Source organism: Mytilus galloprovincialis, chromosome 3 (genome assembly GCF_965363235.1).
Source record: "Mytilus galloprovincialis chromosome 3, xbMytGall1.hap1.1, whole genome shotgun sequence".
In the NCBI taxonomy this organism is placed as follows: Eukaryota; Metazoa; Mollusca; class Bivalvia; order Mytilida; family Mytilidae; genus Mytilus; species Mytilus galloprovincialis.
In genome coordinates, this window is record NC_134840.1 from 61,508,287 (window position 1) to 61,533,644 (window position 25,358).

The 25,358-nt window shown below is 33.3% G+C and overlaps 1 protein-coding gene and 1 pseudogene across 2 annotated transcripts in view; one reads left to right on the forward strand and one right to left on the reverse strand.

The window, feature by feature from the left end:
* The window catches only part of LOC143068554 (spastin-like), a 34,505-nt gene extending 19,246 nt beyond the window's left edge, over positions 1 to 15,259 (reverse strand). The window contains exons 1-4 of one of the 2 annotated variants that reach the window (XM_076242708.1): positions 14,726 to 15,257; positions 11,805 to 11,891; positions 7,316 to 7,399; positions 4,952 to 5,161 (exon numbers count right to left, since the gene is read on the reverse strand). In XM_076242708.1, the coding sequence (XP_076098823.1) occupies positions 4,952 to 5,161; positions 7,316 to 7,399; positions 11,805 to 11,891; positions 14,726 to 15,146 (802 nt within the window). In that variant the 5' untranslated portion in view covers positions 15,147 to 15,257. Of the gene's footprint in view, positions 1 to 4,951; positions 5,162 to 7,315; positions 7,400 to 11,804; positions 11,892 to 14,725 lie in introns of both variants that reach the window. The other variant, XM_076242709.1, reaches the window with a different exon arrangement.
* A 1,310-nt stretch (positions 15,260 to 16,569) lies between these two features.
* Positions 16,570 to 17,829, forward strand: LOC143068555 (retinol dehydrogenase 11 pseudogene; annotated as a pseudogene).
* The last annotated feature ends 7,529 nt before the right edge of the window (positions 17,830 to 25,358 follow it).

The window sequence follows — 25,358 nt, forward strand, 5'->3', positions numbered from 1 at the left end:
ATTTAACTATAACCACTGAACCATGAAAATGAGGTCAAGGTCAGATGACACCTGTCAGTTGGACATGTACACCTTACAGTCCTTCCATACACCGAATATACTAGCCCTATTGCTTATAGTATCTGAGATATGGACTTGACCACCAAAACTTAACCTTGTTCACTGATCCATGAAATGAGGTCGAGGTCAAGTGAAAACTGTCTGACAGACATGAGGACCTTGCAAGGTATGCACATATGAAATATAGTTATCCTATTACTTATAATAAGAGAGAATTCAACATTACAAACAATTTGAACTTTTTTTTTCAAGTGGTCACTGAACCATGAAAATGAGGTCAAGGACATTGGACATGTGACTGACAGAAACTTCGTAACATGAGGCATCTATATACAAAGTATGAAGCATCCAGGTCTTCCACCTTCTAAAATATAAAGCTTTTAAGAAGTTAGCTAACACCGCCGCCGCCGCCGGATCACTATCCCTATGTCGAGCTTTCTGCAACAAAAGTTGCAGGCTCGACAAAAACCCAACCTGATCAATATGTTCGGCATACGTGAAGGATTTTCTAATTTGCTGTGAACATAATTTTATCGTGTATGTAATAATTTATAATAACGCTTTTAACATTAAAGGGAAACTTCGCAAAAAAATCAAAAATTGATATTATGTTCATTCTGTATAAAAATGCTCAAATTCATAGATATTAAAGTTTTATTCCGCTAGATAAGCGATCACCATCGATTTTCAATTTAGAGTATCAATTCTCTGCGTTCGGCCATTTTGTCTTCTTTCCCGATTAATAACAACGATATGTCTATAAACCACAAAGGAACAAAACGACAGTAACCGATGTAGTCGTAATTGCGTGTCGATATCTTGTCAATCGTACGGTTGTTTTATCCGACTAACTAACTTGATACGGAAAATATTCTTATTTTTTTAAATTACCATGGTCTGTTGTTTTTAAACTGTTGATATTGGAATTAGGTAAAAAGTCAAAGTTGAAATCATAAATAAGTGTTCCGTGAAAATTGTTTTCGAAAATCTAATTTGTTCAATATAAATTCTTTAAAGTAATAAACTTTTTTCAAATAAATTCTGATCTTCCCTCATCTGATCACCAGCATGGCTAAAGGTATTACTTCCAAAGGTATTGTGAGGGGTGTGAGGTGACACGTCCAGGTATTCAAGCGATTTCCTGTCGGGCTTGCAAGTTCATGCATCGTTTCACTTCTGCAGGTATTGATCAGTGTACACGGCCGATAACTTATAACTTTCCATTTTGAACTCAGTATCAGATGTATAATATACAACTCTGTCTTACTTGTCATTACTAAACTCATACGCTTGTTTATAAATAACATTTCTGGTGTAAAGAATATTATTCATAAAAATATAAATAATACCCAAAAAATAAGATTTGATGAAATTAAACTCTATTTAAATATTTTTTCCAAGGGTGAATTTGGGAAAAGGTAATATATACTCATTGTCAATAGTGAAGGACAGATTGGAACATACCAGAAATATTGATTTAAAAAAATGTACGCACTTGTCGACGATTCGTTTATACGACTGGGTAGAAAGTTACGGAACTATAGAGCAATTTAAAATATATACATGTATACATTGAACATAAGAAAAAAACATATATTTTGAATAAATTGGGGTAAAAGATTTGTAAATAGACTAGTCCACGTATGCCAACAGTATGTAATCATCGAATGTTGATAGACTATTGTATATCAGAAGAAGAAGAAAAAGAAGAAGAAGAGAACCAATTTGATTTAAATACAGGTCGATGTATAATTTGCTTTGGTTCATCGAAGTTGTGGACATAGTAAAATCACAGATTTATATTTCAATAAGATTGTTCACGAACAAAGGAAGGAATTCGTCATCACAATTGTTATATATGCCACTGGACGAACACTGACTATATCCAAGGGATGTGAATATTTTGCTGGGAAACTATTGAGTATCAAAGTTTCAAATTAATTTCGGGATTTATTTTCTTTCTTGGTATTCAATAACAGAAAAAAGAATAAATTACTTGTCCGCTAAATAGGGGTATTCTTGTCAGATAAAAGACTTTTAGTTATATTTAAAAAATAGGGAAATATGACATTAAATTGGTTCTGTCTTTTTTTTAAACATCGTTAAAAAGATGTGTGTCTAAGGTGAACGCCACAAGAACCCTGTAATACTAGTACGAGAGTATAGCATGTAAACATTCCTTCTCAATAATATGGTTGTATTGGAAAGCTTTTCATACAGATTGACAACTCATGGTCCGATATGCATGTAATATTTGCCACATGACGCCCATAGTTCTTTCTGCCATCATCATCTTATTCTTTGGTATTGCTGAAAACATCGATGGTTCACACCCAAACAAAATGGGAGTAATGTACCTTCAGAGCTTCTCCGTGTTATACACTTGTGAAACTTAATATATAGACGAAATTTCTGTATTGAAATGAATCTACATCTCACAAACAGGATTTTCAAATAACGATTTTGAGTAATCACCTTACAAACCAATATAAACATATGGCAAGATATAACCATGAAGGAATTTAGTTTTTGTCCGACGCAAGAACTCATCACTATCATAAACGTATACGTATATATGCATGCAGTTTCAAATATCAAGAACAAGCGGTCGATGTCGATAGTCCGTTTTCTAACTGTTCAGAGTTAGACATGTCACTTGTTCATTCTTGGAAGCCTTCATATTCCCCGTCCAACGATGGGAACTCTTTCTGGTTGTGTTGACTATAAATGCTTGTTTGGTAATTCTGTCGTTTATCTGAACAAGTGGTTGCATTTCCTCTCCTTTCCCAACAAACAAACTTACGAAACGCTACTAGTTTGCTTTCTCTGGAGGTCATCCTCAATGGCGCTTATACGTCAGGAAACTTACATGTATACTAATAATGATTGTTTCAAGAACAACGATGTATGGACGAACTATTCTAAATTCGTCAATATCAGTTATGCATGACTAAAATATAAGTTTTATTACAACTACTGTATTATTATTTGGATTAATGACAGCTATCATGTTCAACATTGCACAAATATTATCATAGAATTTTAAAAAAAAATGTACAAAAATCCTTAAAAAAAAATAATGCCTTAGCTTAGATAATTGGTCTTCTTTTCACAAAAAGTTCGTGTAAATGATTGTCAAATGAATTTAATTATGTACGAATGAAATGTTAAAAAGAAACTAAAAAAAAAATCATGCATGTTGTGTGTTGTATTTTTTTTCAATTAAAAACTTTAAAATTGCGATAGTTTTATGAGCATTTAAACACAGCCAGATTTGAATACAAGTTAAGAAATTCCGGTAAAGTCAATGATATCAAACAGATGTGCAATGGTATATCAAATTGGGTAATATTGCATTTAGTTTTTATTAAAGATTAAAACTACTATTTTTTACTTCATATTTGAATCTTTACGCCAATTGCCGCTAAGAAAGGAATAAAAAATTGTTTCCTTTTATTTTTATACACTTTCGGAATTACGAATCTGAATTTTATTTTCAATTAATTTACACAATTTAATAATTGTATCTTTATTCTCATCGTGTATTAAATCTTAGTGTATTAAATACAGCATACTCTTTCTAATCCTTTCTGTCAAGTTGTCCTTTCCAAATAACAACATTCATACCTGTGTACGCTTGAACTCACACCTGCGGCTAAATAGCTACAAGGTAAACGAATTGACCTCAAGCCGAGAAATATACAGTGACCTTTACAAAATAATATACACACTCTGCTCACACATTAGTTGCATTGAAATGATTATCAAAACAATAACGGTAAATAGAACTGAAATATTTTCAGTTCAATATCAGTAAAAATGTTCAATAAATATTTTATGAAAAAAATCTCAACAATAATTAATGAAATTTATTCGAAAACATTTACTAGAGATAATTTTATAGGAGTTTAATTCAATCAATGCAAAACGGTATATGCATATTCATTTTCGTTCATTCTTATATTGTGGTTAATAACTACGACCATTCGTCAGCTGTGCGCTTTTAATTACGTATATTGTCGATAAGCTATAAGAGTTAAACAGATTTTATTTTTTCCCAGAATTCAACACATCAGGCAAAAACGTCACGACCCACTCGAGAATTCAACCAAAAAAGTTACAAATACTTGATTTTCTCCGTTATTAGAAGGAATATAAATTTAAAACTTTGCAAATGTGTTTTTTATGTTAAGATGAACATAATTAGATGATAAGTAAAAAATAGCGGAATTTCCCTTTAAATTAAAGTATGAAAAGTGTAAATTGCATGATTTTGTATCAAAAATGTATTATTGACTGAAGCATGTCATTATTTTCCCTCTGTGAGCCTCTGACAGTCTGATAGATTATGACTACGTCACATAGTAACAGTGTTATGATGATGTTTTTGAGGTTCCAATTGGGGATAAAAACGTCGTATATACCCAGGCAGTTTCCTAAATATATACTGACATCTCTGTGTTGTTATCCAATCAAAAACCTCGACACATTTGTAATCCGTAATATATTGTAATGTATGTACACATAACAATGCCTTCCCATGTGGTAATTCTAAATTTTTTTGATTTTTACTAAACACATTTTTTTCTCCTTGATTCTAAAAAACATAAAAACCTGTCATGGAGTATGACACAATTTCTGAAGAATTCTTGTTTTTAATTTTACAGTTAGAGTTACCAAAATTTTCAGTTAACTTCTGATAGGGATTCAGGAACTTGGATAAATAAACTTATCATAGATACCAGGATTAAATTTTGTATTTCTGCCAGATGCTTGTTTCGTCTACAAAAGACAAGGTATTTGAGGTTTCAGTTTACTGATACTATAAAGCCATGGAAGAATCATGTCTTACCACACAAAGTTCCAATATAATAACAATTTAGTTGATTACCTGGATTTTTACTTGTATCTTGGCTTGGTTTGTTATTTTTTGGAATTCTATGTAAAGGAGATCTAGGAGTCAACATTTCTCCTTTACGCTGTCTCAAGGTAATATTGGAAGTCTGAGGAGGTGTAAAAGGGTATGGTTCTTGGGCCTCGTGACCTTCAGCAAAACGTCCAGAAGTATTATCTAGCATATTTATTTCCTGTAAAGCTTTTTCTAAACAAAAACAAAAATACAACAACAATCACAATATGAATATACAGAAGCAGAATTCTGCATGATATGGCTTCTCTTTATTATTTAAAAAATATCTTTCCTTTTTTTAATGTTTTCTTTATTCTCAGTTCTTAGATTTTGAAATAGGTAATTTAAATTATATGAAAACTTGTAAACAGCTATTTATATGATACATGTATAAAATAAAAGCTTCAAGCCACATAATGCAGATTAAAATCTATGCATAGGTGTCAAAGTCTCAAGATAAGTAAACATGGTAAAGGAACATCCAAATATCTTAATAAAAAATTGAAATCTTTATCTGAAGCCCCGAAAGATTATCAGATTTTCTTTTAGGAAGTTGACACCTATGTCTTTGTTTCAAGTCATATCTTCTCTAAGAAATACTCAGGTGTTTAGCAACATAATTTGTGATTTAAGGCAATTATTGCACACTACAAACAATATGAATAAACATTCATATTCTTGTTGACAAGATTTATATATATATATTCAACACAAGAAATTTCTTAAAAGAAACTATGGTTCACAAATAAGAATTTTTGAAAGTTGGGATTATTTCAAGATTTTTCATGAGGAAACTGTGCACTTAAAGGCTAGTATTATTGAAGAAATGACTTCAAACATATGCACCATTTACAAAATAAAATATAAAATTCTTATAAATTCACTGATCATATGTAATTTGTTAAAGATTGTAAAATGTGTTTAATGTTGTTTCTAAATTCTATGCAGAAAACTTTAATTCATCATCAGAGCAAATAATAAAACATTTTCCAATTGCTGCCTCAAGATTAGGCAATAGAAAATCAGTAAGTAATCTCTTGACTAAATCCTTTTAACTTTTTTTAATTTTTATTAAAGAATATCAGTGAGTTTAACAGATCTATTATGAAAGAATATATATCTAAATGATTCACAACATTAAGGAATAAAGAGCTGCGCTATAAGCGCATGATACACCTTTTTAGCTTGTCTTTATATTCTTTAGATGATTTTTTTCAAGAATAAATACCCTTGGCCGTTTCTGACATTTTTTTCAAGAAAAATTCCACAGCTGTACAACATCAAATCAGAAATTACATAAAAAACAAGAAGATGCCCCATCCGTACTATCATTTTCTATGTTTAATGGACAATGAAAATGGGGGAAATCTCTAATTTGGTATTAAAATTAGAAAGATCATATCATGAGGAACATGTGTACTAAGTTTCAAGTTGATTGGACTTCAACTTCATCAAAAACTACCTTGACCAAAAACTTTACCCTCGACCAAAAACTTAAACCTTAAGCAGGACGGACGAGCAGACGGACAATGAACGGACCCACAGACCAGAAAAACATAATGGGGCATAACAAAAGGGAACTTAGTTCAATAGATATAAACAAGTCACCATAGTTTCATCATAAACTGATGAAAGCATTTTTGATTCATTATCCGAAAAAATTTTAAAAGCCTCATTTTTTTTAAGAATAAGACTGCACAACACCAAAAATGTAAAATCTGCAATTCATACAAATCAAATGGGATATAACATCAATAGATAATTAATTCATTAAAATTTCATAAAAGTTGGTGAAAGTGTTTTTAAGTTATTCAACTTATTGTCCAAAAATGGGAAAAAGCCCTTTTTTAAGTTAAAAAATTCATAACTGAAAAATTGAAATTTATAAAAATCGAAAGCGAGCATACCTCAATAGATATAAACAATTCACCAATGTTTCATAAAAGTTGGTGGAAGCGTTTTTTAGTAATTGTCCGAAGTGTGGACGACAGACAGACGGACAGACAGACGGACAACAGTATACCATATGTCCCCTCTTTGACAGGCGTATAAAAAAGAGCTATGACCACAGGTGAAACAAATATATAATAACAAATTAATAAATAGTAAAAAAGATAAGCAAACCATATTCACATTTATAAAAATACCTATATTTTCAATAAATGCTGTCTTGCATCTGTGTCATTTACTAGATAGATAGAGTTTAAATGACACAACTAATTATATATGCACATAATGTGACATGTGCATGTATTCATTAAACAAGAACCAAGAGTTTGCTTTATGAGACATGTTTGTACACTACATGTTTCTATCCTATTACATGCAATTAAACTCTATAAATACCTAAAACATCAAGTCTATCTTTAGCCATCACCATATTTGTCACCATTTTTTCTTGCAATCTTCTTGCCCTGTCCCAAGAAGAGCCTGCAATGAGGATGAATGATTTCATATAAACAGTCTTTTGCTGTTTAAATAGACTAAAAATATTGTTTTTTTCTACAGATTTTAAGACATAATCCTCAACCTCAGCATTTACAAAACACTTGATATCTGTCTGCTACAGATGTGAACTAAAATATTGACTTTTTGCTCAATGTTTTGTGACTTTTAGTTTGACACTAACCCGCAACTTATTAATAAAATATCTTTCAACATATAAGTTGGTTCATAACTATAACTTCAGCTGACCAAAAATGGCAATTTAAATAAGTCAGTCACTCATTTGATAACATAGTGGAGGATCCAGAAACTTTCAAAAGGAGGGCTCTCTGACTGTCTAAGAGGGAGCCGCTCCAGTCATGCTTCAGTGATTCACTTTATAATCATTCCCTATATAATCAACCAAATTTTCCCACAAAAGAAGTGCCGGGCAAACCATGGATATAATTATTATCATTGGTCCCCAAATAATAAAATTTTCATCAGGCTTTTTTTTGGCAAGGATTCATTTCATTTCATATTGCAACATTCTGACTGCAATTTAATTAAAGCACTTTGGTAGCCATTTTCCTTCACTGCTCTGATTATTGTATCCATCAATTGATTCCAGGGTTTGTACATAACAATGGTATTACTGAACAGTTATAGTTGCAGACTAAGAAGTTGAATACCCTTTTCCATGTTAACCCATGTTCATAGCAATGGTATGACTGAACAGTTATAGTTGCAGACTTAGAAGTTGAATACCCTTTTCCATGTTAACCCATGTTCATAGCAATGGTATGACTGAACAGTTATAGTTGCAGACTTAGAAGTTGAATACCCTTTTCCATGTTAACCCATGTTCATAGCAATGGTATGACTGAACAGTTATAGTTGCAGACTAAGAAGTTGAATACCCTTTTCCATGTTAACCCATGTTCATAGCAATGGTATGACTGAACAGTTATAGTTGCAGACTAAGAAGTTGAATACCCTTTTCCATGTTAACCCATGTTCATAGCAATGGTATGACTGAACAGTTATAGTTGCAGACTAAGAAGTTGAATACCCTTTTCCATGTTGACCCATGTTCATAGCAATGGTATGACTGAACAGTTATAGTTGCAGACTAAGAAGTTAAATACCCTTTTCCATGTTAACCCATGTTCATAGCAATGGTATGACTGAACAGTTATAGTTGCAGACTAAGAAGTTGAATACCCTTTTCCATGTTGACCCATGTTCATAGCAATGGTATGACTGAACAGTTATAGTTGCAGACTAAGAAGTTAAATACCCTTTTCCATGTTAACCCATGTTCATAGCAATGGTATGACTGAACAGTTATAGTTGCAGACTAAGAAGTTAAATACCCTTTTCCATGTTAACCCATGTTCATAGCAATGGTATGACTGAACAGTTATAGTTGCAGACTAAGAAGTTGAATACCCTTTTCCATGTTGACCCATGTTCATAGCAATGGTATGACTGAACAGTTATAGTTGCAGACTAAGAAGTTAAATACCCTTTTCCATGTTAACCCATGTTCATAGCAATGGTATGACTGAACAGTTATAGTTGCAGACTAAGAAGTTAAATACCCTTTTCCATGTTAACCCATGTTCATAGCAATGGTATGACTGAACAGTTATAGTTGCAGACTAAGAAGTTAAATACCCTTTTCCATGTTAACCCATGTTCATAGCAATGGTATGACTGAACAGTTATAGTTGCAGACTTAGAAGTTGAATACCCTTTTCCATGTTGACCCATGTTCATAGCAATGGTATGACTGAACAGTTATAGTTGCAGACTAAGAAGTTAAATACCCTTTTCCATGTTAACCCATGTTCATAGCAATGGTATGACTGAACAGTTATAGTTGCAGACTAAGAAGTTGAATACCCTTTTCCATGTTGACCCATGTTCATAGCAATGGTATGACTGAACAGTTATAGTTGCAGACTAAGAAGTTGAATACCCTTTTCCATGTTAACCCATGTTCATAGCAATGGTATGACTGAACAGTTATAGTTGCAGACTAAGAAGTTAAATACCCTTTTCCATGTTAACCCATGTTCATAGCAATGGTATGACTGAACAGTTATAGTTGCAGACTAAGAAGTTAAATACCCTTTTCCATGTTAACCCATGTTCATAGCAATGGTATGACTGAACAGTTATAGTTGCAGACTAAGAAGTTGAATACCCTTTTCCATGTTGACCCATGTTCATAGCAATGGTATGACTGAACAGTTATAGTTGCAGACTAAGAAGTTAAATACCCTTTTCCATGTTAACCCATGTTCATAGCAATGGTATGACTGAACAGTTATAGTTGCAGACTAAGAAGTTAAATACCCTTTTCCATGTTAACCCATGTTCATAGCAATGGTATGACTGAACAGTTATAGTTGCAGACTAAGAAGTTAAATACCCTTTTCCATGTTAACCCATGTTCATAGCAATGGTATGACTGAACAGTTATAGTTGCAGACTTAGAAGTTGAATACCCTTTTCCATGTTGACCCATGTTCATAGCAATGGTATGACTGAACAGTTATAGTTGCAGACTAAGAAGTTAAATACCCTTTTCCATGTTAACCCATGTTCATAGCAATGGTATGACTGAACAGTTATAGTTGCAGACTAAGAAGTTGAATACCCTTTTCCATGTTGACCCATGTTCATAGCAATGGTATGACTGAACAGTTATAGTTGCAGACTAAGAAGTTAAATACCCTTTTCCATGTTAACCCATGTTCATAGCAATGGTATGACTGAACAGTTATAGTTGCAGACTAAGAAGTTGAATACCCTTTTCCATGTTGACCCATGTTCATAGCAATGGTATGACTGAACAGTTATAGTTGCAGACTAAGAAGTTGAATACCCTTTTCCATGTTAACCCATGTTCATAGCAATGGTATGACTGAACAGTTATAGTTGCAGACTTAGAAGTTGAATACCCTTTTCCATGTTAACCCATGTTCATAGCAATGGTATGACTGAACAGTTATAGTTGCAGACTAAGAAGTTAAATACCCTTTTCCATGTTAACCCATGTTCATAGCAATGGTATGACTGAACAGTTATAGTTGCAGACTAAGAAGTTAAATACCCTTTTCCATGTTAACCCATGTTCATAGCAATGGTATGACTGAACAGTTATAGTTGCAGACTAAGAAGTTAAATACCCTTTTCCATGTTGACCCATGTTCATAGCAATGGTATGACTGAACAGTTATAGTTGCAGACTAAGAAGTTAAATACCCTTTTCCATGTTAACCCATGTTCATAGCAATGGTATGACTGAACAGTTATAGTTGCAGACTAAGAAGTTAAATACCCTTTTCCATGTTAACCCATGTTCATAGCAATGGTATGACTGAACAGTTATAGTTGCAGACTAAGAAGTTAAATACCCTTTTCCATGTTAACCCATGTTCATAGCAATGGTATGACTGAACAGTTATAGTTGCAGACTTAGAAGTTGAATACCCTTTTCCATGTTGACCCATGTTCATAGCAATGGTATGACTGAACAGTTATAGTTGCAGACTAAGAAGTTAAATACCCTTTTCCATGTTAACCCATGTTCATAGCAATGGTATGACTGAACAGTTATAGTTGCAGACTAAGAAGTTGAATACCCTTTTCCATGTTGACCCATGTTCATAGCAATGGTATGACTGAACAGTTATAGTTGCAGACTAAGAAGTTAAATACCCTTTTCCATGTTAACCCATGTTCATAGCAATGGTATGACTGAACAGTTATAGTTGCAGACTAAGAAGTTAAATACCCTTTTCCATGTTGACCCATGTTCATAGCAATGGTATGACTGAACAGTTATAGTTGCAGACTAAGAAGTTGAATACCCTTTTCCATGTTAACCCATGTTCATAGCAATGGTATGACTGAACAGTTATAGTTGCAGACTTAGAAGTTGAATACCCTTTTCCATGTTAACCCATGTTCATAGCAATGGTATGACTGAACAGTTATAGTTGCAGACTAAGAAGTTGAATACCCTTTTCCATGTTAACCCATGTTCATAGCAATGGTATGACTGAACAGTTATAGTTGCAGACTAAGAAGTTGAATACCCTTTTCCATGTTAACCCATGTTCATAGCAATGGTATGACTGAACAGTTATAGTTGCAGACTTAGAAGTTGAATACCCTTTTCCATGTTAACCCATGTTCATAGCAATGGTATGACTGAACAGTTATAGTTGCAGACTTAGAAGTTGAATACCCTTTTCCATGTTAACCCATGTTCATAGCAATGGTATGACTGAACAGTAATAGTTGCAGACTTAGAAGTTGAATACCCTTTTCCATGTTAACCCATGTTCATAGCAATGGTATGACAGTTAGGAGCAGACTGAGAAGTGTAACTTACCTTCACCACTGCTGACATCAACACTTATTCCTTTCTCAAGTTCTATAATGCCTTTTTTGTACATGTCAATTGCTATATCTTGTTTGCCTGTAAACATAATATGTAAACATGAATATTCTTCTGAATCCATTTTGCTAATCTTTTCTCAGTCTATAAAAAAAAATTGTGTATAAAAGAACCAAGTATCCCCCCTGATTGTAGTTTTTAGGGTTTTATTCCTCATCTGAAGAACTATTTTTATCTTGTGTACTGTATGTGTAAAAGCTGATCATTTAATTGCAGTATGCCTTTTACTATGTATACCTGCTAACTTTTCAAAATATATAGGTGATTAAAGTACAAGACTAAATGCTTCACTTATAGAATATACTACTTTATTCCATTAATGGGCCTCAAGTGGCAGCATAAGATTATAAGACTCTGTTTACACTAGCCCCAAAAAAAAGATTTTTATTGAGAGCGATTTTGGTCTAATGTAAATGGTGAAGATTGATCTTCAATCGGACTTAAAAAGTCTACCTCCACAGGTGGTTTTAAAAAGATCGATCTTACTTTTAGTGTAAACGCTTAGATCCATCATGATTGATCTTTTTTCAGGTGAATGTTATATTTAGATATGAAAATAAATATGGCATGTTCGGTGGCAAAAACACATGTGTTTCAAAACAATGGATGGATGGAATAAGAAAAGTAAACATAGATCCCGCTGTTTTACAATTATCTTCTAAATCAATAAGTTGTATTTCTTTGCTGCAAATACTCATCTTCAAACACAATGACCGTTTGTTTTTAGTGATAATCTACACACATATCTTTGTTTAAAGGCTTGTGATGTATGAACCAAAATAATATGTATTAAATCCATATGAAATCCCAATGAGCAAACTAATTTCTACATCATTATTAAGTGTGTTCCAGATGCAAAATTACCTTTTATATTCTATTTTTAGGATTATTTGTTTACAAAATATATTGTAATATTTAGCCTTTTTTTTTCTTCGCTGTGAATATCACTGTCACTCTAATATAATTATAATCGATTTAACTATTGTCAGTTTATTGTCTTAATTTTGTATGCCATAACCATTTAATGTAAATTTGTTTGTGCTAATAAATTTTGCCTATTGTCTATTGTAATAAAGTCAGACTGGTTCTTTTATGTTGTAACTGTAAATGCACTGGATAAAAATAAGATCGATCTCGATGGATCTTGCTTGTGTAATGTAAACACGAAGTGATCTTTTAAGATCGATTTAAATAAAAATCGATCCAATTTCGTACAAGTGTAAACAGGGTCTTAGTTATAAACAATAAAACTAAACAATACTGAGGGAATCAGTTACTTGATTGATGGAACATAAATTTACGAGACAAATAAACTAAAGAAATTAAAATTTATACACATTTGTTAATATTAATTTAATTTTGATTAATTTGTACATGGTACATGTTGTAGTAAGTGAGTGCACAGTATATGTGCTTCAAAGAAATTTTAACACCTTTGAATGTTGTGAGACATTAACTGATTTCAAGAGTCAGGCCTAGGTGACTCAGGTCTTTGGATTAATCGCTACATGATGGGTGCACAGTTTAACATTGTGCACGGGACATGTAACAGTACTAAATCAAGTCAAGATAACTCTCCATAAAATTATAGGAACATTTGCAGGTCTGAGCCTAGTCCAAATAATTGTGAAATCTTGAAAGGCTATCATATTTTCTTGCTTTGACGCCTTACACATGTTACAGTCAAAAAGGTAAAAAAGTATAATAGCCTTTCAAGACATTATGATTATTTGGATTGACTGGTCCAAGCCTTATAAAAGAACAAAAGGATTTCTTTGCATAAACATAAATGAAAGTCTGAAGTAATTTTAGGCAATGTAGCAAACAATTCATAATCTCAACAAACGGAAAACAAAAAGGCACTGGCTATGGTTACATGGAAATGTAACAATAATGAATAAATTATTGTTACATTGGAGTCTAATTGCCGGAGTTTAGGGTTTGGTAAGGAACCAATTAATTACGAATGTAACAATAATAATTTAGTCTACAGTTACATTGCGTTATTGTTACATTAATGCACTCAAATGTACGATGGGACTAGTAATATGTATTGAAATAAAAATTGAAAACTTTTATTTGAAGTTTACAATATTGCATACAATAATGATTTTTTTATTTTTTTTTATTTACAATGACAGTTTCTACAAATCCACTATGTTGTTTAACTGAGGAGCATGTTTTAGTCCGACAAATTTTGGTAAACTACCACTCTAAACTCTAAAAGATTGATGCAGCTGGAATGTGCACGTCTGACGGTCTGTAATGCATACTGTACAACTCCATTCTTCATTAAAGAAACTTTCAATGTCTTTAATGATTCAGGTGAGAAAATATTTTTAACTCTTGCAATGTTTATATTTTTGTTCAACATTACTTTTGGAAGCATATGCGGTTGTAATATGATTTCTTTGCCGTCCATTTCGGATTTTATGTTGAATTCTGATTTGTTCACCTCCGATTTCAATATCTAATTTAGCATAGCTGAAAAAAAATCAATAAAACTTAAAAATACAAGTCAATTGATGTCAACATTTGCCAACTGGTTGAATCAGTGTTTTCATTTTCAGATTCCAGATATTTTGTGACTCATTATTTCGTTCTTATTGGCGAAAAAAATTTAGTTGGTTTAAGTTTAATAAATCTAGCGTACATTTGTTGCATTAATGTAACAATAACGCAATGTAACCGTAGATTCTATTATTATTGTTACATTCGTAATTAATCAGTTCCCTACCTAACTCGCATTCTGTCAATTAGTCTCCAATGTAACAATAATTATTTTATTATTGTTACATTTCCATGAAACTGTAGCCAGTGCCAAACAAAAAACACAATTAAAACATGTCTCGTACCGTCATGTTCCTCATCAATTTTCAAAGCTTTTGAAATATATTCAAAAGCTTTTCTGTGATGATGTTTCTGGGAAACTAATGCTGGTTCACCAGGACCTGGATCCCTAGCAGCCATTTTTGGACTTTGGTGAACTTCAGTATTTGAACCAGATTCAGCATCAGAAATCAAAGCTGAATTTTGCCGCCATCTATTTCTAGAAGGAATTGCAGATCTAGACCTGCAAATAATAATGCCTAACACTACCCACAGTTGAACTGCCAAATATCGTAAAAGGCTAAATAAAAATAATAGTGGAGCTGCAAACAAGTCTAAATTTCTGCGGTGAAATGATTCATAATTTCTTCCTTGGTTACGATTCGGTCGACCTCCCTTGTCACCCTTTTTACGCCCTCCAGATCGTCCCCTGTCTTTTCGATGCATCCCTGTTCTCCATCATCAAAACAAAATTATGCATTGGATAATAAATGAATTATGAATAATCGATCTTTCTTTCGATTTGTGCTTATCCCTCGACAAAAAATAAATAAAGTATATGGTAATTATAAAATTGGATGACGGATATAACCCTGTTATACTTCCGTATAAGAATACCACGCGGATAAACAGAACGGCAACACCACATTTTGATGTTTCTTCAAGGACAGAAAAAATATTACAGTTATTCCTTAAATATATAAAAAAAAAGAAACTGTCACGGTCATATCCCGATGATTGCCAATAAGACAACTCTTTGCAAGAGAGGAGGGGGTCTTACAAGTGACAAAATTAAGTGATACAGACATAAACAACTATATATAGGTCACCAACGAGCAAAGCGCGGCATAGCGCATAGTCACTGCTATAAAAGGCCACGAAAAGACAAACGTAAAATAATTGAAATGAGAAAACTTACAGCCTAACTAATGTACAAAAAATGAAAGATAAACAAATATCATTAACTATAAAAGTATGTATAATACAATTACAGTAAAAACGACAACCACTGAATTCAGTATAGGCTCCCTATGAGGTTTGGGACAGACACATACATGTATACACTATAGAAAATTGAATATTTTAATTAAAAAAATTAAACATGGTCAAGATGGTCCCTTGTGTCGACTTATTAAAAGCAGTACTATTACTTAAAGTATAATACTGTACTGTCACTGTATTTAAATCTAGTCATAAAAAAATCACCAAAGTTAGCACAATTCAAGACATGAACAGACGGACAGATGTTGTCCCTTAAACCTAAAAGTCTTAAATTACAATGAATCTATGGATTTGCTTTGAGACCAGAATATTGTCGAAAAAATAGCTTAAAATTATTTACTTTTCAATGTAAGAAGAAGTCCGGGAAACGCTCAGAATTTACGATTTTGTATTATTTTTCTCAGAGCTTCTGGGGGTTTGAGCAGACCCCTCGCCACAAATTTGAGCCGGGTTATAGTTACGGCACTGAATTGACATAAAGCGACTCTGCCCCACCCAACAAAAAAAAAACACACCATACACAATCCTATCAGACGGTAGTCTTACATCTCTAGTACTATATATTAGAATACGATTTCATGCACTGGTGGGGAATAGAAGGGAAAATACCCATGCACACTGTTTTTCCTTCTTGAAAAAAATAAAAATAAATGACTAACTTTAATTTATTTTCCGCTCACTTTAGAATTTAAAAATTCCCAGTCCCCGGCTTTTCTCCAATCTACCCAGAGACCATTACGCCACTGCCAAGCCGACTGTCCTTTTATATAACACATTATGTCGAACCGGATTTGATGGTCTTTTACTGAAATTGATTTTACATTTAGACACCTTTTTGCGACTGGTTCATAATCTACTTTTCCTAAGCTCGTTAAGTGATAGGAAACACTATAGAAATGAAATGAATATTTATATATTTCTTGATGACTTTGTGTATTGAATTTAGAGAATGAATTCCCCTACATGGTATGTTACAGCTTTAGTAACTTTCGTGGGAATGTATGTCACTGCTGTTCTGTTTAGATCTCTTCGTACGAGAAGATGTAATTCGTGTGTGTTACTGCATGGGAAAACATTTATCGTGACTGGTGCAAATACTGGTATAGGACTTCAGACCGCATTAGAGTTAGCTAAACGTCATGCACGTGTAATCGTGGCATGTCGAGATCCAAACAAAGCAAGAATAGCTATTGAATACATACAATCTAGAACGAAAAACGGAAGTTTGGTATTCAGACCTTTGGATCTTGCATCTCATGTTTCGGTAAAAGAATTTTGCAAAGGTATATTAGAAGAAGAGCATACTTTAAACGTCTTGGTAAATAATGCTGGGGTGATGGGACGTCCTTACCAGCTATCCGAGGATGGAATAGAAATGCACATGGCTGTAAACCACTTTTCAGTGTTTTTATTGACAAATATGTTGCTTCCAAAGTTGAAGAAGAGTTCTCCAAGTAGAATAGTTTTTGTATCATCAGCTTTACATAAAAGAGGCGAAATTGACTTTGAAAACGTAAAAGGGAAGCAGACAAAAGCGTATGCCAATAGCAAATTAGCAAATGTATATTTTGCTAGGGAGTTGCATGATCGTTTGGCAGGCTCCAAAGTGGATGTGTTCACAGTGCATCCTGGTATGGTAGATACTGAACTAGCTAGATATTCGATGTCAAAGTGGCTTTGGACACTTCTTTATCCCCTTAGATTGCTCTTAATTAAAACAGCCAGCCAGGGATGCCAAACAGTTGTTCACTGTGCGATTTCTGAGGAACTAGAAGGAAAATCGGGTGGCTATTTTGGTGCCTGTGTACAGGAACCATGGCCTGAAGTTTCATCATGCAAAGAAACTCAACTTAAAATGTGGAAAACTAGCAAAGAAATTACTGGATTTTAAAATTGAACAAAAATCTGTGATAATTTCAAATGAAAGACTTTGTCTGAATATGCAAGAAATATTTGCCACTGGACATAAAACAAGTAACAAATTTGACAATCAATCAATAAAAAGTTTGTCTTTTTTCTTGTTGCACAACTGTCAAAATAAGAAATGCAATGTAGTTGATGCATCTCATAATATCAGCTTATAAAAAAACCTATGTATTGAATATTAAAAATAGATATATTTTTATAACTTCTGTTTTTCTATTTATTGTTTTACTAAGATATTTAATGTTTTGAAATATGGTTCATGTATTTTAGGAAGAGGATATCTTGTCATTATAAATGAAAAGGTTACCCTGAATATTCTTTGTTAAACCTTTGTTGATTCGACTTAAGGAAGCAGCAGTTATAATATTAATGGAGGAGGCTGCATATATCAAAGATTTATCACCTTTGTACTCATTGCAAAGTGAAATGCTTGTTACTGGTTCCAGGGCTATAGTTGATTCCAAATTATGGTTGATATTTATTAATAATAGTCTGAGAACAATAATTATAGTACAGGTAGAACTTCAGTTAACTTGAACACTGGGACTAATTGAAAATGTTATTCTTTTAACTATGAGGGTACCTACATTAAGATGTTGTTAAGCAGCTTGTTTCATCATCATGTTGTTTTTTGTGTAATGTATGATATCCTAGTATAACGTGTCCTAACAGGCAACATTTACCATGTTTATGTTACCACCATTTTCTACATTTGAAAATGTCTGTACCAAGTCAGGAATATGACATTTCTTGTCCATTCGTTTTTGATGTGTTTTGTTATTTGATTTTGCCATGTGATTATGGACTTTCCGAATTGATTTTCCTCTGAGTTCAGTATTTTTGTGATTTTATTTTTTGCATAATCTAGGCCTTGTTATGATAATCAAAGTTTCAGGACACCTAGACCTCAAATGAAAATAATTTCTCTTTGGGCAACCTGGTTCAAACCCAAGACGAGATAGAGAGTGGTTGCTGCTGTTATACTAAATGTTTGTTTCTTCTTACATGTACATGGATAAAGACTCTAGTATACAGGTCCTCATAGTCATTCTTTTAAATTTGCATTTGCCTGAGTTGATTCAGTTATTCTTGCCTTGTATTTATGGGCAGTTTTATCACATTATAAGAAATTCACTTCAACATAGACATCTTATACATTAAGGTATTTCCCATCCAATATTGTTAGGTAATATTCTTTACAAAGCACAAAAATGTCAGCATTTACCTCAAAAGCTAACAAAACGTTAAAGCAAACTTACGAAGAAGGAGTACTGTTGCCAGCATAAAAATGTCATTTTTTTGGCTTCAATATTGATTTACTTGCACAGTCTTTGCATTGGACATAAACTCATTTATTTTTAAACCAGTTGCTGGTATGATACGGTTTATGTTCCTCTCATATATTTTATGATGGTATGATACTAAACCCCTAATGGGGGATTGTGCTAGCTATTTCATATAATGAAGACATAATCTTTCAAACTGTTACATTTAGGTCTGAGGCTGGCATGTCAGTAATTGTTAGTTACTGTAGTCCTTTGTAAATTTATGTAATATTGTCATTTTTCAATTTTTGTTTTGTTTGTTTTGTTACCTATTCTGACATCGGACTCAGACTTCGTAAAACTGATTTTTACTGTGCGTATTGTTGTGTGTTTGTTTCTCCTTCATTGGCTAGAGATATAGGAGGAGGGTTGAGATTTAAAAAAAACTTGTTTAACCCCTCTGCATTTTAGTGCGAGCGTTTCCGGTGGATTAAGGCTATTTCTGATACGTCGTCCAAGTTCGTCCCAAAGATGTTCAATTGGCGATAAATCTGGAGACATTGCTGGCCAAGGCAGCACACGAATATGGTTATTCTCCAAAAAAGGTCATCGAAATGTGTGCCACCTGACAATGGTCGTTGTCCTGATGAAACACGTGGTTGAAACGCTGCCTTCGGAGAAACGGGAGAACAACTGGAGAAATAAATTCGTCCCTATACTTTGTTGCATTAAGGTTACGAACAATGATTTTGAGCTCGGTGCGTTCCTGGTAGCACCGTAGGTTATTCCATACCATGATTCCGCAACCACCAAACCGCACGCACGCATCAGAAAATCGGTCATTGCGACTCCGGTAGACACTGGTTCTGCCGTCGCTAAATTTCAAGTTGAATTTAGAATCATCGGTAAAAAGACTCTGTCTCCATGTTTGCCTATTCCATCGAATCCGTACCCGAGTCCATTGAAGTCGCGCCATCCTGTGACGCTGCGTAAGGATAGGTCCCTTCTATAGGTGACGAGCCTTGACTCAATCGGTTACGAACTGTTTGAGCAGATATTCTGTTGTTATGTCTTCCGTGGGTTTGTCGTGCAGTTTGTGACGCGTTTACAAATCGATTCCGGAGATGAATGATGCGGATGTGCCTGTCTTGACGTAACAATCGTTTCACGTGGCCTGCCACTACGGGGGCGATCATTTGTTGTGTCAGTATCTCTAAGACAAGTCTTTAGCCTTGCAATAGTCATTCTAGAGACATTAAGGCAGCAACCATTTGATTTTCGGGGGGGGGGGGGGGGGGGGGCTATGTTTTTTTTTTGAAAAAAAAGTTTGTTTCCAGGTTTTGGTGAAAAAAAATAATTTGTTTTGGACCCTGAGTAAAAAAAAAATGTTTGTTTCACCCTCAGCTGCCACTATATGTAATGCTAAAATTGTTTTCGGTTTGTCGCTAAAAAAATAGATTGTTCTTCGCCAAAGGCGAAAAAAAAAGTTTGCACAGAAAAAAAAAACCATAGCCCCCCAGAAAATCAAATGGTTGCTGCCTAAAATGGTTTGCAACCTGCAAAAAAATGTTTGTTTCACCCTCAGCTGCCACTATATGTAATGCTAAAATTGAAAGAAAAAAATAGATTGTTTTTCGCCGCAGGCGAAAAAAAAAATTTGTCCAGAAAAAAAAACCATAGCTCCCCCCCAGAAAATCAAATGGTTGCTGCCTAACGTTTCTTTTTTTTTTTGCTTGGTATATATTTATTCTTTTTCACTTTTTTTGGTCTTTTGGGAAATGTTGTTTGTGCTGTATTTAGACCCTTCTACAACGAAATATGTTTTACATGCACACGTATAAAAATTGCGGTTTTTATCCAACGCAATCATAGGTTTGAACGTAGTTTTCAATTTAGACTTGTTTTTCGTTTGGGCTTGTATCATATTTTCCCTCCGGTCATATGATCCGTTCATCCTATATTGACTCTTAAAATTCAAGAGTCTATCTTAAATTGAGGGTAAATTATATGGCTTTCAAAATACCGTTTCGATCTCTAACATCACTGAAGAGACATTTATTGTCGAAATCCGGATCTGGTGTACAAAAAAAATATATTGACACCTCATGTTTGTGGTATAACATCTTGGCCACAAGTTTATTGTTATCTGTTTAGTATTAAATTTATGTATTTGGAAGGCCATATAATTTACCCTCAATTTAAGATAGCCTCTTGAATTTTAAGAGTCAATATAGGATGAACGGATCATATGACCGGAGGGAAAATATGATAAAGCCCAAACGAAAAAAATATAAACAAATCTAAATTGAAAACTACGTTCAAACCTATGATTGTGTTGGATAAAAACCACAATTTTAATACGTGTGCATGTAAAACAAATTTCGTTGTAGAAGTGTCTAAATACAGCACAAACAACATTTTCCAAAAGACCAAAAAAGTGAAAAAGTATATTTCAGCTAAAGTATCTATAGCAAAGGATCCTACAAATTAATGTAAGATACAGTCACAGAAATGATTATATTTGCAAGTACGTCTGAACCAGTGACAACTCCACAACAGATTTATCCATCGGATCACCAGCAGTGATGGTGACACATGGCTGTGTGTATTCTGTATACACAACTCGTCTAAACATCAACCCAACAATGTTAGATCTGTAAATTTGCTTTTGCAAATTTTGTATTCTTCCCTCGCCGGGATTCGAACCCATGCTACTGAGATATCGTGACACCAAATCGCTGCACTGTTACCGGCGCACTAGATTACACGACCACCTGGGCTTCATAAAAATTTGACAATATGTTAGATTAGCATGTCTGGATTAAGACCACGCTATCGTAGATTTGAGCTCTTAGGTGACATCGGGCCAGTGAAAGGGTTTATGAGAGTTTTCATTTGTGTACATAATTATTTTACCTAATTGGGCCTCGCATAGAAATGAAACAAAACTTGTATTTTATGAAATTGTGGTCACTTGAACATGAACCAGCAATTAATAAATTGATCTATTATTTTACAAAGAAATGGTTTTTCATTCCAGCTATTATAGCCATATATCAACAAACAAGCAAAAACAAACTATTCCACGTTTACAAATCGGTAGAGGACGGACTCTTTCCTGTTGCCCAGATTTACTGTCTAGATGCCATACAGAAACACAGCTGGTGCCAAGTCAACGACAGGGGCAACACTGTCCATTTACAACACAAGGACCAAAGCACAAGCCGCCGAGGACATATACTCCAGAAATCTAGAGGAGGTTCTGTTAAACATAACCGAACAACAACCAGGTGACGATCAAACAGAGGTTGTCAACATAACTGAACAGGAACCAGTAGCAAATAACCAGATAAATTTGCAAGACAGATAGTGCATATTATTCAAATAGGTTTGACAAATATTACAAGAAGAGTAATGTCTAATATAAATTTAGCTCATTTTCATGATGAAACAAGCCAGGTTCCTGCCATTTGGTGGACCATGTTTGAAAATTACATTAAACTACAAAATTATCAAATGAGTCAGCTTTAGCTGCATTTTTATTTCACGTTAATGGACAAGCCTCAACATGGTATCATTCCTTACCTACAGCAACACGTGATGATCTGATAACTTTGAAAGCTGCTTTTCTGAACAGATTTAAACACCATAACACAAACAATGAGTTGTACCGCCTAAAACAACATCCACATGAGACCCGGATACAATACTTAACTAGAGTACAAAACCTAGCAAGTGGTGCACAGAACATTAGTGTATAGACAATTGTTGGGTTATGCAAAATCAAACCGTTTGTGGTAGGGAAAGATCACAAAGTAATTAATGAATTAAGAGAAGCAATCTACCTTGCAACTAGTGTAGCAGAATGAAATGCTAGTGATGTTAACACGAATAATACAAACATAACTACACAAAATGTTCAAAAATAGAATGTAGAAAGTGTAAACGATGTACATTCAATTAATGATTAGTGTTCTTCTTTAGTAGAGGGTATTAGATCAGTTTTTCAAGAACAAGTAATTAATAAATCCGCACGGAAATATTTGTACAACTCCGTTATGTATGGTCACGTATACCGAAGGGGTGGGCCCACACCTTCATAACTTCTCCCCCCGAGCAGCTATCTTTAATTTTAATACGGCCCCGGAAAGGTCGGGTTCCTATCTTTTTAACGCAGCAAACCGTTTGACGATATGTCTTAGACAGAAATAATTATCAATCAAACCGCAACTTTACCCTTGTTAAAAAGAGAAAAAAAAATTGTTTACGTGGGTGAAATTTTCATCGAGGTGTCGCACGTTAGACACGGGCGGACTACCGCGGGTCTCTCGACCATCGAAGCCGGCAAACTATACAAATTTGTGTCGAAGTATCAATCAGCGGGTGGCCAGTTAAGGATCACACGATGGAGGCAAAATTAACAGTCGAAGCAGTTTGTTATATATTAATTATGTAGGTGTACATACTTGGTTGCGAATTGAAGTACATTATATAAGTTTATTTATTTATGAATATGTGATATATTACATGAAGGATGCTTCAAGAATAGTAGGGGTTAAATCTTTTATCACTGTCGCTGATCATGATCATGACGAAGTCCACAGCACGTGGTTCTAAGATTAAATAATATTGAGACACATGTATTGCTGCATAAATATAGCATATAACATATATGCAAGAATAATAATTATATGTACAAGCTTACTTCTTTCAAAATTTTACCATGTTTACTACCTGAAAGTGTCGAAATATTTAAGTAGTTCAAAAAATCTTTTTTGAACAGGGCATACACATCAAAATTTGTAGTTTTATAATTTGAACTGTGGGTGCACTTGTGAATAGAAAATGTGATGAGTGTCACCAACAGATTTATATCATAATAATTAATATCACTGATTTTATATCCTATAATGAGATTTCTGTAGTTTAGGATATGATGACCTATTTTAACTTTATTTAATAGTATTTTAATCTTTTCCCAAAAAGTTTTAAAGTAATGACATTCTAGAAAAAAATGTTTATAATCTTCTGTTACATTACATAAGTCACATTTACTGTCTTCTTTTATCTTCCATTGAAAAAGCAGTTGTTTACAAGGAAGGATATGATGCAGCAATTTCCATTTAAATATTTTTAATCTGTTATCTTTTAAATAAGTAAATACAAAGTTAAGCATTGATTTAATTGGGATTAAAGAATCTAAATTTAGGACACGTTTCCATTTAAAGAAACTTGAAGGCGTGTCTTCATTTCCACTATTAATGTGTGTGTATATCTGTTTTGTTTCCATTACTTGTAAACTTATTATCTTATTTTTTTCTTTTGTATTAATGCAAAGGTTAAGTTTATTTTTTACTTTTGATTTTATTGATTTTTCTGATTGAAGTACCTTGAGCCATTCATTTGGTATAGCGTATTTAAGTTTTGAAATTTCAAACATTAAATTGGATTTTGAGGATATTTTATTAGATATTATTTCTTGAGAGATATTACCATTTTGGTCAATTATATCATTAACATATATAATACCTTCTTTTATCCAATTTATAAAAAACTAAACATTTTCCTTGAAATTTTATCAGTTTGTTTCCCCATAAGATTTGTTGTCTAATGTTTTTAAAATTCATATTGAGTTTGGTATTATTTAAATTTTCAGTGTACTTTGAACCAAGACTTTACAATTTCTAAGTAGAATTTTGGTAAAGTTTTATGTAGGTTTTGTATAGAGTAAATGTTGTCTAGATTCATGTAAAGTAGCATGAAATTAGCACCGAATTTATTAAAGTAAAATGTCGGAATTACTTTCCAGTTAGCAAAATCATCTGCAGTAAGTCTTTTGATCCATGCTATTTGTAGTGCAGTTATATAATTATCTATATCTGTCATCTTAAGCCCTCCCTCAGTAGTATTTTTGCTTAGTGTGGTTCGTTTGACTTTTTCTCATTTACCATCCCATATAAAATTGTAGATAAGAGTTTTAACTGTTGAATGAATTCATGTGGTAGGTTTGTGACTGAAGCTAAATATGTAAGGTTTGGTATAAGAAAAGATTTTACAACTGTTATTTTACCTATCATTGTAAGATTTCTTTTTTTCCAATTACTTATTAATTTGTCACATTTCTGTATTATTTTTTCAGTATTCAGCTTATCACATTCAGCTCGATCTGTTCCAAAATAAACTCCTAGACTTTTTATTGGTCCTTTATTCCATGTTATATTTTCAAACTTATCTTTACAATGTTTTAATTTTCCTAACCAAATGCCCTCAGTTTTTGATCTATTTAATTTTAAACCAGACAGTGTTCCAAAGATTTCAATAATATTAAGAGTGTGACGTACTTCATCTTTTGATTTTAGAAAAAGTGTTGTGTCGTCAGCTAATTGAGAAATCTTTAAACTGTGCGTTTTAGTATCTAGCTTAATTTGAAAACCTTTGATGTTGTTATCTTGTCTTATTCTGCAGG